At 42.1% G+C, this 15,855-nt stretch overlaps 1 protein-coding gene across 1 annotated transcript in view; it reads right to left on the reverse strand.

Moving 5' to 3' along the window:
- GAN (gigaxonin) overlaps positions 1-15,855 on the reverse strand; it is a 290,872-nt gene that overhangs the window by 59,979 nt on the left and 215,038 nt on the right. Inside the window, exon 9 of the mRNA XM_085638473.1 lies at positions 7,936-8,067. Coding sequence (XP_085494599.1) covers positions 7,936-8,067 — 132 coding nt within the window. The remainder of the gene's footprint in view (positions 1-7,935; positions 8,068-15,855) is intronic.

Here is a 15,855-nt window from a genome sequence, read left to right on the forward strand (position 1 = left end):
CATGCTTCCACTTCTGGAGCATTAACGGTGTGTATACCATGGACACTGTGCTTCCACTTCCGGAGAATTACCGGTGTGTATACCATGGCACACTAGGCTTTTACTGCCGGAGGATCACCCATGTGTATACCATGGCACACTACGCTTCTACTTCCAGAACATTACCACTGTGTATAACATGGCACACTAGGCTCTTACTTCTGGAGCATTACTCATGTGTATACCATAGCACACTACGCTTCTACTTCCGCAGAATTACCCGTGTGTATACCATGGCACACTAGGCTGCCACTTCCGGAGCATTACCGGTGTGTATACCATGGCACACTACGCTTCCACTTCTGAAGCATTACCGGTGAGTATACCATGGACACTATGCTTCCATTTCCGGAGCATTAACTGTGTATACCATGGTACACTAGTCTTTTACTTCCGAAGTATTATCGGTATGTATACCATGGCACACCATGCTTCCACTTCTGGAGCATTAACGGTGTGTATACCATGGACACTGTGCTTCCACTTCCGGAGAATTACCGGTGTGTATACCATGGCACACTAGGCTTTTACTGCCGGAGGATCACCCATGTGTATACCATGGCACACTACGCTTCTACTTCCAGAACATTACCACTGTGTATAACATGGCACACTAGGCTTTTACTTCTGGAGCATTACTCATGTGTATACCATAGCACACTACGCTTCTACTTCCGCAGAATTACCCGTGTGTATACCATGGCACACTAGGCTGCCACTTCCGGAGCATTACCGGTGTGTATATCATGACACCCTAAGCTTCTATTTTTGGAGCATTACTGGTGTGTATACCATGGCCATTACGTTTCCACTTCCGGAACATTACCGGTGTGTTTACCATGTCACACTACATTTCCATTTCTGGAGCATTACCATTGTGTTTATCATGTCACATTATGGTTCCACTTCCGGAGCATTACTGGTGTGTTTACCATGGCATACTATGCTTCAGAAGCATTACCGGTGTGCATACCATAGCACACTATGCTTCCACTTTCGATTACTGGAAATGCTCCACTTCCAGAGCATTACCGGTGTGTTCACTACCGGCAACGCCCTATACGCCGGAATCAACAGAACTCTACTACACAGACTCCAAACCATCCAGAACGCCGCCGCCAGACTCGTCCTCGGGACTCTGCGTCACGAACACATGACCCAACACCTACGAGACCTCCACTGGCTCCCCGTCGAGAAGAGGGTCTCCTTCAAACTCCTCATGCACGCCTACAAATCCCTCAACAACATCGGACCCAAATACCTCAACGAGAGGGTATCCTTCCACGTACCCAAGAGGAACCTCCGCTACACCGACCTCGCCCTGGCAGAGGTCCTCGCATCCGCAGAAACAGATCAGGTGGGAGAGCCTTCTCCTACATCGCAGCCAAGACCTGGAACGAGCTCGCCATGAACATCAGACGCTCCCCTACCATGCACACTTTCAGGAAGGACCTCAAGACCTGACTGACTGATTCGGAGCTGCAAGCCCCCCCCCCCCCCCCCCCCCACGCGCCTTGAGACCCTCACTGGTGAGTAGTGCGCTATATAAATCCCCGATTGATTGACTTACCATGGCACACTACGCTTCCACTTCCGGAGCATTACTGGTGTGTATACCATGGACACTATGCTTCCAATTACGGTGCATTACCCGTGTATGCCATGGTACACTAGACTTTTAATTCCGGAGTACTACCGGTCTGTATACCATGGCACACTACACTTCCAGTTCTGGAGCATTACCAGTATGTATACCATGGCACACTACGCTTCAACTTTTGGAGCATTACCGGTATGTTTACCATGGCACACTACGCTTCCACTTCCGGAGCATTACCACTGTGTATACCATGGCACACTAGGCTTTTACTTCTGGAGCATTACCCGTGTGAATACCATAGCACACTACGCTTCCACTTCCAGGGCATTACCCGTGTGTATACCATGGCACAATAGGCTTCTACTTTTGGAGCATTACCGGTGTGTTTATCATAGCACACTACGCTTCCACTTCCGATTACTAAACATGCCTCACTTCCAGAGCATTACCAGTGTGTTTACAATGGCACACTACGCTTCCACTTCGGGAGCATTACCGGTGTGTATACCATGGACACTATATGCTTCCAATTCCGGAGCATTACCGGTGTATACCATGGTACAATAGGCTTTTACTTCCTGAGTATTACCGGTGTGTAAACCATGGCACACTACGCTTCCACTTCCGGAGCATTACCGGTGTGTATACCATGGCACACTACGCTTCTACATTTTGAGCATTACCGGTGTATTTACCATGGCTCACTACGCTTCTACTTCAGGAGCATTACCGGTGTATACCATGGCACACTATGCTTCCAAAGCATTATCGGTGTGCATACCATAACACACTACGCTTCTACTTCTGATTACTGAAAATGCTCTACTTCTGGAGCATTACCGGTGGGTTTATCATGGCACACTACGCTTCCAGTTCCGGAGGATTACCGGTGTATACCATGGTACACTAGGCTTTTCCTTCTGGAGTACTACTAGTGTGTATACAATGGCACACTACGCTTCCAATTACGGAACATTACCGGTGTGTATGCCAAGGCACACTAGGCTTTTAACTTCCGGAGCATTACCGGTGTGTATACCATGGCACACTACGCTTCCACTTCCGAAGCATTACTGGTGTCTATACAATGGCACACTACGCTTCCACTTCGGGAGAGTTACCGGTGTGTATATCATGGCACACTAGGCTTTTACTTCCAAAGCATTACCCATGTGTAAACCATGGACACTACGCTTCCACTTCTGGAGCATTACCGTGTGTATACCATGGCACACTAGGCTTTTACTTTCGGAGCATTACCCGTGTGTATACCATGGCACACTATGCTTCCACTTCCGGAGCATTACCAGCGTGTATACCATGGCCGGCGAGGTACGTGGAAGTTGGTTGAAAGCAGCAATCCGTACATTCCATGGGGCTGTTCATGATATTAATCAATCAAACAGGAGTGCAAGCCACTGACTCCGGTCTCTCCAGAAGCCTTAAGCAGCATCTTACACTTTCACCGTCAAAGTGCAAGATGCTGCTTAACGCTGCAGGAGGGAGCAGAGTCGGACAGTTTGACCACATACATATTCCACTCGAGTCTATGCTGTCGCTAGCATTGCGTTACAACAAACAAATGATGGACGGAATGCTGACAATGCAGACATTCTCCCCCAGTCAAGAGATCTGGGTTAAATCCATCGTTCTTTTGCCCACTACGTCACCCCAGTTTAGACATGGCCATATGCAAATCAGTCTTGACCCTGTGCCTCATGGGAACAGTCCAGCCCGAACTGCCAAGCCATGTCTTCCCTGGACCGGAATCAAGCATCCTAGGACCGGTTTCTGGCTATCAGCCGTCATCAGCCAGGATAGCTTGACTCCAGTGGCGTAGTGAGCACGGGTCCCACGTCTGGGAATACCCATCCCACTTAGGGCGAAAAGCGTTACAACAAACAAATGATGGACGGAATGCTGACAATGCATTGCAGCAGCCTGCTATGAACTACTTTTCTCTGTGGTCAGTATTGAAAAGACTAATTGCATAGCAACAGCTGAATTATTGAATATGCATGTGATTGCACTTCTGCAGTACAACCCAGAAAAACAAAAAAAGAGACAGACGTGAATAGGTTCCCACTGTGTGAGAGGGTAATAATCAGGGCCACCGGAATTATGTGGCAGGGGAGGGTAAAATATGCAGCAGGATTGAGTAAATTACGTGGCAAGAAAAGGCAAATTACAAAGGCACAATGCTGCACATTTTGTGACTGTATTACTTCATTATTTTGCCATTTTCTAAACATGCTAACAGTGTCTGAGCTTTGGATTCACCTCATTAGTACCAGTGTAACACCCAAATATAGCAATACGCAGCAGATAGGTGATCAGTCAGGCTTTATAAAGGGCTTTCAGCAGCGCTGCAAGGAAATGCATGGGTTCTCGGATTTCCACTTTAGGCAGTGTCACATACTTAAGTCCGTGTTAAACTAGGATAGGCCCACGTGATGTGACATTACATTAAACAAATCTGTGCGTGGGCCACGGGGTGAACAACAAGGAGGAAAGATTGCGGGCTTTCTCCCCTGGTCTGTTTCCTGTTGTGAATAGATTCCATTTTGTGTGGGGCATCTGCTTTTGGTGAATTCCTAAGGACGAGTGCCTTCTCTGGGTACTTAGGTCTTCACGATCTGGCTAGGGAGCAGGCTTATGTGTGGCCCTGTGGGACATTTTAAGTCATGACTATGCCCACTGCAAAATATTCTAAAGGAAAACATCACAAAGTTATTGAAACATATCTGTTAAGGAGCTTAAATAATCGTAGAACAATAAAAATAACTCAGTTATGAGATTTAATTAAAAAAAAATTATGAATTAAATTTTTTTTGTTATATAACGTTATAGCCTGCTTGCAGAGCAAACACATTCATATGAGTTACCATGCTACAACATCACTACGGATAACAGAAATATTTGCAGTGCGCAACACAAATGCTCAAATAACAACATTTGGGGGGAAAGATGGGGCCCTGAGATGTACAGCAGTACCTTATAGGGTGCCCTACTGCCTTTTAATGTTTATTCCTCACTATCTCGTGTCCAGCCTGGCAAATCACAATAATTTTTATTTTCTCAGTAGATTTAATTTCTAAAGGTATATCATTAAATAAAGAAATATGTGAGGTACTCAGCATTGTAATCTCAAACTCTGTTATGATATATACACACATACATCCCACCAACACACATCATATCACAACTCACCACTACATTCCACACCATGCCAGTGCCCTTAAGTAACTACACTAAGCACAACTTGCGCACAAACTTTACAGTACTAAACACAGCAGCTACACTGCTCTACAACATACCTTAAAAACATTGCCAAAATCTCTGGCTAAAAACTTATAAGGTCCCAAAGGCGAGACCTATTGGCTCTGGCAATGCTTGTTTATTTTCCCGATTGGTCTGTTTCTAGATGCAATGGGATTAACAGTATGGTCATATAAATATGTAAACAAGTGTATAGGTACATTTCTAAGACTTTGTTTGGAAAATTAAATACAACTGCTCAGGGTGCAATTGAGTGTGTAATGCCAGAAGGGATAAGAGGACGCAGAGCCAGTCTACAGGTAACTAAGATAGGAATGGTCCGGGAAAGATGCATTTTTCAATTTCTGTATTTGGATTCATTAACAGACAGAGGAGTCAACTGGATGCAAGTCTCTTCCACAACGCCAATCACATTAAGAAAAATGCTCTCAAGTCTTGCTTTTCTCTCAGCAGTTCTGCTGCTGCAGTGTGTAAGAGGATTCAATTTAAGGCACTGTGTATCTCTCACAAGATTCTAGCAAAGCAGGCCCCGTCGGGCCTTCTAGATCTATTGGAGGCATATGTACCAGAGCGCTCTTTGCGCTCCGCTGAACATGCCCTGGTCTGCGTCCCCTGAGTGTGGAGAGCCAGAGCCGGGGGGGGGCGCTCGTTTCAACATTCAGCGGCTAAATTGTGGAACTCTCTCCCGTTTTCAGTTAGAACTATTCCTAGTCATGTAGCGTTCCGAAAGGCCCTGAAGACATGGCTTTTCCCCATCCCCACCATTTAACCCCGACAACTGACCTGGCTCTCGTTTTTTTGGGTTCTGACTGCTGCGCTGGGACGCCTCGTTGCTGTGGCAGCCATGCGCATTACAAATCCAAATAATAATAAAATAATAATAATGTATGGATCTGAAATATTGGTTTTTAATCTTCTTTGACTATGCATTCGGAAAGGCATTGGAGCACCTGAAAAGATTACCTTGATGAATTCCCCCTAACTATCCCTACAGTTGATTTCTTCACTTCAAAGTGTGGATGGCCAGTGCTGCCAAGATGCTGATGGAATGTTAATTCCAAGTTAGGCCTTCTTGAGATTTTCAATGTCCCACAGTAGGTGCAGATATATAGGGTAAATTATTTCTTCGAGACATTTTGCTCAAATTTGCTATTTTAGTGCATTTGGAGAATTGTGCTATTTTTTTTCCTAAATGAGGTTAGTGCAATGCAAAGCATTACGAATATACATTACTTTGTCACTTACACCTTTACTACATTGCTCGCACATTTTGCAAACGTGCGAGTTGCAAATATGGAGTTTGCACATTTTCAAAGGGCAGAAATATCTTTCTGCTCCGATCTTTTTTGACAGTAACCAAATGGGTTTATTTGGAGTTACTAAAAGTAAAAATAAGTTAATTCTGTCTATGTACGAGTGCCTTTACTTGACATAATTAATAGGAATACAAGACCAGCCCCTTTACTTCACAGTACCGATCCTTTTTACCTAAAACCCATGCAGATCTCATTAAATTCACTTGGTGTTTTACTGTTACCAACGGACATGGTTTTTGGAACATTTATTTCACTGAGAGCCTCAAAAGGCTTATGTATAAGAATAGAGATTGGATATAAATTTATGACAATTGAGTATATATTTTGACATAGAATATCAGTTTAAGAAAGGGTTCCTCAGATTAAAGGGGTAAGGTTAGAGAAAGAAAAGAAGCCCAAAAAACAAAGACATGGCCTGTACATTTGTCCTTACACCAGAAGAAACACCTTAGTTTTGTTGGTAGGAATTTTTAACACATTGCTTAATAATGCAACTTATACAATTCTGTATGTTAAAGAAAAATCAGTTAAAAGACTTAAAAGAAAATTGTTTACAAAATTAAAATGATTTAGTGTTATTTTTTAGCAGTTAACATTTACACTAGCTACTGCATACACATTGTATCTTAGTTTGGTGCCTTTACAGGGAAACATGAACAGAGAAAATCCCTTTACAGGGAAACATGAAAGAAGTAAAAGTTGGAGGGCGATACCTACACAGATAAATCACAATACACTTGGTTACAAATAAAAATGACTTTACTTAGCGAAAAAACAAAAAACCCAGCACCATTTAAAAAATATTTATTTGAAGATTAGTTAAAAAGCATGCAAATTAATAAATTAGAGGCTTTGCAAAGCGACAGGTTTAGGGTTAATATGTGGGACAATGGTATGGGTAGGGAAAAGGCAATAGTTTTAGGGTTCCCGCTCAGAGATAATTTTAGGTTTAGTGTAACTGTACAGTTTGGATGAAATACACAGACGTTGTAAATTAATTTTCTGAAGTTTGTTTTAGGGGCCCTGATGTTATGTTGTTAGTGGCCCTAATTGTATGTTAAGATGCTCTCTGCAAAGATACCGTTCTGTCTCTACAATTACATAACCTGGTATTTTAAGCTTATTACAGCCAACTTTATGTTTCCATTGTAACCTATAATATTTAGTGCCAGAATAGGTATGGTAGACGTAAGAGCTCTATGGTTAGTCCCTGAAACACATGTTGCCTAAAAACAAGTGATACAATTAAACAAGACCACTTTTAAAATGCAACGCAGAGAAACACGCAGTTACTGGTTTGAATTTCACAGATATTCCAAACAGCAGATGCACATGTAGTTCAACTGTTTAGTCTTAGTACTCTGAGATGTATATGATGGTTGATGACAAAATTCCTTTACAGCAAAAAAAGATAATAAGAAACGACAATCAGCTAACTTGCCCATATTAAGTAATGCATTTCATGTGGACCTCCAAATGACACTGCTGCACAGACCTTCTTTCAAAATACATCATGGAGAATACAGCAAAAGTCTTGTTAAGTTCCACTTCAAGCCCAATAAATTCCATCCTTTTTCGAGAACATTTACTAACGGACGCCTTTACTGTGTTTGTATCAGCTTGCAATCTCCTCCTACGCATCCCAGGTATTTTGTAGCAATTAATACTTTGCAGAGGTGACTACTGGAAACACACATTTACCTTTTAAATTCGTCATGGTAGAACTCTGATTTGCATGCCACCATTTCACTGTTTTGATTGTCATTGTCGCGACTTCGAACTCCACCAAATACATACAGCTCCAATCCCACTCCGCATGCAACAGCACCAAACCTAGTGCACAAGAGGGGCAAAAAAATCTGAGTACTTATCCTCCTGAGCACTTTCGGTTAATCACAAACAAGCAAAATTACACACTTGAGAAGCTAGTAAAGTATTACTTTTATTTTCATCTGGAGTATTACGCCTAATAAAATGATGGTTTCTTCTACTAAATAGATCTTTTTATGTACAGAGATTCTGCAAATAGTTGAAATAAATGTCTACAATGTATCCCACCCCAAAGAACGTACTAACCCATGTCTTTTAAAATTAGTATTTCATCCATCCGCCAAACTTCACAGGTTCTATTAATTAACAAACCTACTTTGAGGGTTTGTCAGATATGCACTTACATGCATATTATCATACTTGTAAAAAAATAAAAACACATAACAAATGTGTTTCCAATTCCTGATGTAGATTGATTTCCAGTATGTTGTTCACCTCATGCTTCTGAGTGGCATTATAAACACAAAGCTTCGCTTGTGTTCTCTATTTGAGTCACTCAGAGCCCGTTGTTAAAAAACATCCCCGTTATTCACTGTAACAGAGCTATGATTCTATATATACTCAATAAAAATAGAGCAAAGTATTATTCTTATATTTAGCACATCACCAACACTATACATGAGCTGTCTAACATGACTCCCATTCTACTTAATCTTTGTACCAGACTTTGTATTCCACTCTATTCAGATACCACAATTTACTATTGGTCTTGTCTTAAAGGCTGGAATGTACCTTGGAAACTCAAAGGAAAGGACGAGATCACTTACTCATCACAATAGTTTTGCAGCTTGGAGACTTTTCTGGGTTTGCATGTTGTGCATTATTCCATCATCTAGTGGCTGGGTCTGAAAATGTCCCTATCACTTGTTTGTTTTTCTTTTGGGCATCAATCAAAAGGTGGCAGTGCCAGCCCCTATGACATTCAACGTAAATCCACAATCCTCCAGGGCATTGTGGTTATCTTCAGATTCTTTCTCCTCTGCTTATGTGATCCTTGTGTTTTATGGTTTATCCTGCGGTTTGTTTAACTAAGTGGAAGGGTCTCTTGTCAACCTAGAAATGTCATAAAGGTGCAAAACAATTTTTACAGATAAGTGGGGTGACACTTACAGCGTGTATTTTATTTTGAATTCACATGCTGTGCACAGATTATGTATCATTATTAGTCCTCAGATGGAGGATGGGTTGAAGTGCATGTGATTGTGAAAAGGTGTCTTATGATTTGCTGACCCAGTTGGGCCTCCCTGTTCACATGGATCTCAATGCAATAGTGTTTTGTGAGGGTGTAAATTGATAACCTCAGAGGTCATGCAGAAGCACTTAGTGAAGAAACTTGCTATGAAGGCTGCGGTGGCACCCTTTTTAGGTCTCGCCTGGCATTGGAGCAAGCATGCGCTCCTCGCCTGCAAGAACTATAGTCATCAAGGCAGTTTCAAGAAGGAGACTTGAAGCCCCGCCCCTCATTTTCGTTGGGTAGCGTCAGCGTTTATGTTAAACGCTGGCTTCCCATTTAAAATAAGAGTTTTTGGTTGCCGCCCTTTCGCCTTTTGGTCCGGCCCATCCAGACTGGTTCGTCTGCTTTGTGGCTGTTGCAAAGCAATTTCTTATCTTTAGGAGGCGTGTTAGATAAACACGCCGTGAGAGCCAGTCACGATGGGCCGTCTGAAAAGGAGACAGGGCACCGCGTGTTTATTTTTGCATCACGCTTCGCAATGCAAAAATAAACACCGCGGCCTTCCCGCAATGGCGAGCGCTTGTTTCTCTCTCCCATTTAGATGGATGTTAGGCCCGTGAGTTACTTTCGGTTTCCATTTCCGGGAATATCTGAAAATGTTATCCCCCTTCATTTTGTGGCATGTTTCATTAACAGTCATGTGGACAGTCACCAGCCGCCTCCACTTTTATGCCACACCTTTCCTCTCCTCCCCCGGACCCTACCCTTCATCTGTGCCCTTTGCCAAACTTTTGCTTGCTCTTTGCTGTTTTCTCTCTCCCATTTACGTCTCTCCTTTTCTCTATCTTTTTTTAAATTCCAACATCCTCTCTATCCTAGAACAGCTCTCTGACAGCAGCCTGAATGAAGACACACCATCAAGCTAAATTCGTTTCAGAAAGCTTGAAAACCAACTTCCGCAATTTGACCCTCACCTTAAGCCGTTGCAAACTCCGTGGTAGAGATCACTCACGCGAGCCTCCCGGCAGCCTCTTCGTCGATTACTTACTCCGCCACAGTGCGCTCACCTGCCCAGGGACAGCTCAAGGACTCCAGCCCCCTCTCTCCGAAACTACTGGACCAGCTAGTGAGAAGCACAGAACGGGGTAGAGGTGTCAGTCGAGGCTGTTACAGCGCCGCCCACAGAGCGGGAAGTAATCCTGCACCCTCAAAGTCAGCGGCGATAGCAAGAAGACGGTAATTCCAATACTTCATGACCTGACAGTGTGCGCTTCACTCGGTCTTGTGTCTCCTCTTTCTTCATTTTATGTGGATTCTCATCCTACCAGTATTCTCTTATTACTTACACGTGATCCCTTATGTGTGTTTTAGTTCTAGCTGTGCGGGCGATAGCCTCAGTAACCGAGTCACAAGAAAAAGGGTGAAAAAAGATGAAAAACAAGTGAAGGAGGCAGGGTAGGAAAAACCCTGACCCCCTAGGCCTGCTCAGGGCCCCCCCCCCGGGCCAATAAAAGCTTGCGAATCCTGCCAAGAAAAAAATGATGAAAAGTGATGTCATCAGTGATGTCACTGACCATGTCATGAATGATGTTACGTCATCAGCAGTGCATTGGGGGCGTGAGTTATAGTTAGCTGAACTAACTATAACGGCTGGATTTCTCTGGTTTTGTACAAGTGAAATGTCCAACTAACTAGAATGTCCCCGAAACCTGTGGTTTTCTTCAGTGAGTTTCAAAGGGTTTTTTGAATGCTAATTTCTAACTATAATGTCCCTAAAACCTATGTTTTTTTCAGTGAATATATATATATATATATATATATATATATATATATATATATATATATATATATATATATATCACCCACAAGGTATCCCACCTTCAAGGACGACACTTGAGTGAACCAGCGGATTCTGTATATTCAAACAGCATTCCTTTATTCTTAACAAACCGGAACATCAAGGTGCTCGTTTCAAATAATTTGGCCCTACGCGTTTCGGAGCTCCTGCTCCTTGATCACGGGCTCCCGGCAATGTTCGAAGATGGATTAGCGTGTGATAAGAGCCCTCCATTCATAGTCCTAGCCCTCTAGTGGGCGTAATCCATGAGAAAGATTTCTGGGACTCGTAGTTTTCACCGCGCTACTGTTGAATTCCCCAAATGGATTCCATCTTGCTAAACATAATTATTGCACAGTTTTAAAGCTCTCCAGTGAGCTGCAAGTACCTGATTCCCGGAAATTAAAAGGTACCAGTTCAAACCTGCACAAGCATCACAGACAGTCCGTGAGCAGCAGCCCACCTGGGTCGTGGTAGGTCGTCCTTACGGCCGGGACAGGCAGTTACATATCACCCACAAGGTATCCCACCTTCAAGGACGACACTTGAGTGAACCAGCGGATTCTGTATATTCAAACAGCATTCCTTTATTCTTAACAAACCGGAACATCAAGGTGCTCGTTTCAAATAATTTGGCCCTACGCGTTTCGGAGCTCTTGCTCCTTGATCACGGGCTCCCGGCAATGTTCGAAGATGGATTAGCGTATGATAAGAGCCCTCCATTCATAGTCCTAGCCCTCTAGTGGGCGTAATCCATGAGAAAGATTTCTGGGACTCGTAGTTTTCACCGCGCTACTGTTGAATTCCCCAAATGGATTCCATCTTGCTAAACATAATTATTGCACAGTTTTAAAGCTCTCCAGTGAGCTGCAAGTGCTAACTTCTAACTATAATGTCCCTGAAACCTATGTTTTTTCAGTGAATATATATATATATATATATATATATATATATATATATATATATATATATATATATATATATTCACTTAAAAAACCATAGGTTTCACACATGTTATAGTTAGGTGGACATTTCACTCGTAAAAAACCAATGAAATTCCCCCGTTATAGTTAGTTCAGATAACTATAACTCCCGCGCCCGCAATCCACTGCTCATGATGTCACATATTACATCACTCATGACATGGTCTGTGGCATCACTCATGACATCACTGATGACATCATCCTTTTGATAGAGTGGCGGTTGCGCGAGGCATAGTTATCTGAACTAACTATAACAGGGGAATTTCATTGGTTTTTTACGAGTGAAATGTCCATCTAACTATAACATGTGTGAAACCTATGGTTTTTTAAGTGAATTTGCAAGGTTTTTTAAATGCTAATTCCTAACTATAACATGTGTGAAACCTATGGTTTTTTAAGTGAATTTGCAAGGTTTTTTAAATGCTAATTCGTAACTATAACGTGTGGGAAACCTATGGTTTTTTCAGTGAATTTGTACGGTTTTTTAAATGCTAAGTTATGTTTTTCTTTCAGGTTTTACACCGTGCGCACACCGAATTTTGAGATTTCCTATGGAAACACGGTCCTAACTATAACTATCTACTGGCGACCGCCAGTAGATAATATATATATATATATATATATATATATATATATTATCCACTGGCGGTCGCCAGTAGATCGTTATAGTTAGGACCGTGTTTCCATAGGAAATCTCAAAATTCTATTTTGAATAACTTTGGCGCCGGTTGACGAATCTTCGCGAAATTTTCAAAACTAATGGGGCGCTCCGCTCAGCTCCTACCCTGAAAGTCTCGGTGGGGTTTAGTCAAGCGGGGGCCGAGAAAAAAGGGGGGTCCCAAAACGCGTTTTCCCCATGCATTTTGCCATAGGACCTTTAGTCGAAGGTACAGCCCGAACGGCTGAACAGAATTACTTGAAATTTGGCAGAGAGGTAGTCCTCAGGTCAGGGATGTGCATTTTGCATATATGGAGTCAATCTGTTCAGTAGTTCCTGAGAAAATTGCAGTTAAAAGCACATACATATCTATAGCCGCGCACCTTGCGCGCACGGTGTGCGCACCCTAACGTGCGCGAGCGTAATTCTGATTGGTTGTTGCATGTCAGTCAACGGTCGAATCGGTCGAAATCAGGAAGTGTCGGCCGCCATTTTGTTTGTTGTGGGTGCGAGAGTGAAAAATAGAGGTGGCGAACGTGAAAAGGGGGCAGGGTAGAGAGTTCCTGACCCCCTAGCCTTTGTCAGGGGGTCCCTAAAGAACCCCGAAGGGTGAAAAAACATTTTTTTTTTTTTTTTTTAAATCGCGGGGTGCGCGCACGGTGAAAAACCATAACATTTTTTTTTTAAATTAGCTTAAAAAAACCGTACAAATTCACTTAAAAAACCATAGGTTTCACACATGTTATAGTTAGGGGGACATTTCACTCGTAAAAAAACAATGAAATTCCCCTGTTATAGTTAGTTCAGATAACTATAACTCGCGCGACCGCCACTCTATCAAAAGGATGATGTCATCAGTGATGTCATGAGTGATGCCACTGACCATGTCATGAGTGATGTAATATGTGACGTCATCAGCAGTCGATTGCGGGCGCGCGAGTTATAGTTATCTGAACTAACTATAACGGGGGAATTTCATTGGTTTTTTACGAGTGAAATGACCACCTAACTATAACGTGTGAAACCTATGTTTTTTTTAAGTGACTATATATATATATATATATATATATATATATATATATATATATATATATATATATATATATATATAATCTACTAGCGGTCGCCAGTAGATAGTTATAGTTAGGACCGTGTTTCCATAGGAAATCCGCAACATTCCATTTGGAATAACTTTGGCGCCGGTTGACGAATCCTCGCAAAATTTTCAAAATAGGTGGGGCGCTCCGCTCCGCTCCTACCCTGAAAGTCTCTGGAGGATTCGTCAAGCAGGGGCTGAGAAAAAAGGGGGGTCCCAAAACACGTTTTCCCCGTGCAATTTTCCATAGGGACCTTTAGTCCAAGGTACAGCCCGAACGGCTGAACAGAATTACTTGAAATTTGGCAAAGAGGTAGTCCTCAGGTCAGGCATGTGCCTTTTGCATATATGGTGTCAATCTGTTCAGTAGTTCCTGAGAAAATCAAAAGTAAAATCACATACATATCTGGGCGGAGCCTAACCACACATCTCATCGTGAGATCTGATTGGCTGTCAGTACTTCATCCAAGAAGTGTTGGCAGCCATCTTGGGACCAATATACATGATAGCACCTCATTAAAAAGCATTGCAGTTAATAGAAGGTTTTAAGACTTTAGTTACATTATAAATCATTTGTTGATGGTAGCATACTCATTTTAGGAATTGTGGTGTGTTCGAAGGTGATTTTACCATGTGAAAAAGCCTTCTGCTGTGATATCACGAACCATGTTTGAGAGAAAACTATTTTCTCATACTTTTCCCACAGAGGTTTGGAAGGTGATCTATAAGCTAAACTGAGAGCATATTTTCTGTAAATTCACATTATCTTTCTCAGTCATGTAAGAATGAAGTCTGACATGATCAGTAAATCATGTACATCCAACAAGGGCAGAGACTGTCAGTTGATTCCTTTGTGTTCTACTGCAGCTTCCCAGAGTGCTCTAAAGAACAACTAGAGCGCTAACAGTCTTACTTATGACAAAAGTATGGCACACCTGAAGCCATCTTGATTGGAATAAAGTGGTAACACTTAAAACATTTAATTTACAAAGGAACAAAATGAGGGGGTTCATTTTGCCATATAAATTATGATTAGTGCTGCAGAAAGAAAAACTAGGGCACATTTTGACTTCTGAAATCCTCTTTTATTTCATAAAAACATTCTGACATGCAGACTGAAACATGCACTTTGAATACCAGCAGCAGACTTGCCTGGTGAGCAGTAGCTTTACTACAGTGATCTAATGAGCAACTAGAGTGGTAACATTCAGAATTTATGGCAAATGTGTGACATATCTGAATACCTTCTTGATGGAATCAAAGTAAAAAACGGAAAGTATTACCTACTGAGGAGACTGCAGTAAATGAGGAAATTAGGAAACTTCATAACAAATAAATCTCCCAAGATGGCCACCAGAGACAAAAGAGCCCAAATGTAGCCCAAATATCACCCAGATGTAGCCCAAATGTAGCCCAATGACAGAAGTGTGCAAAACACTTATTTTTTGTGTATTTGCAGTTTTATATAGTGCAGACTTGTCAGGTAGGAGTGCTTTACATGAACATTAGTTACATACCACAAGATCAAATTCATTTTGGTTGTTGACATGGGGAGATTAAGTGATTTGACCAGAATCACAGAATGTTGAGCTGAAGCAGAAACTCCAACCTGGTTCCCCAGTTGCAAAGTCTGCAGCTCTGGAAGTAACACCACACCCTCTCCCCTTGGATGCAACATTTAAACAAGTGGTCAACTGGATAAAAAAACTAAGATTACAAATAATTTAAAAGTTCTTTGTCGCTATTTGAAAACTCAGAAAATAGGTCCTCATTTTAGTTTTTTAGAGCACTAACCATAATTTTGATGCAAATAAGACCCTCTCATATATGTAATTTCTAAAGGAAAGGCTCTAGGCATTACAGTTTTGATTACATCAAGATGACGTCAGGCATTCCACACTTTTGTAATAAATATAGAATGTTAGCAATCTAGTTGTTCATTGGGATACTGTTGAGAGGCAGAGGCCAGGGGCACAGACTCTGAAAATTGAAGGCAGGTAGGAGAGTGCAGAGGCAACAATTTGACCACACTAGGCAGGCAGG

The sequence above is a fragment of the Triturus cristatus genome, chromosome 12 (assembly GCF_964204655.1).
Source record: "Triturus cristatus chromosome 12, aTriCri1.1, whole genome shotgun sequence".
In the NCBI taxonomy this organism is placed as follows: Eukaryota; Metazoa; Chordata; class Amphibia; order Caudata; family Salamandridae; genus Triturus; species Triturus cristatus.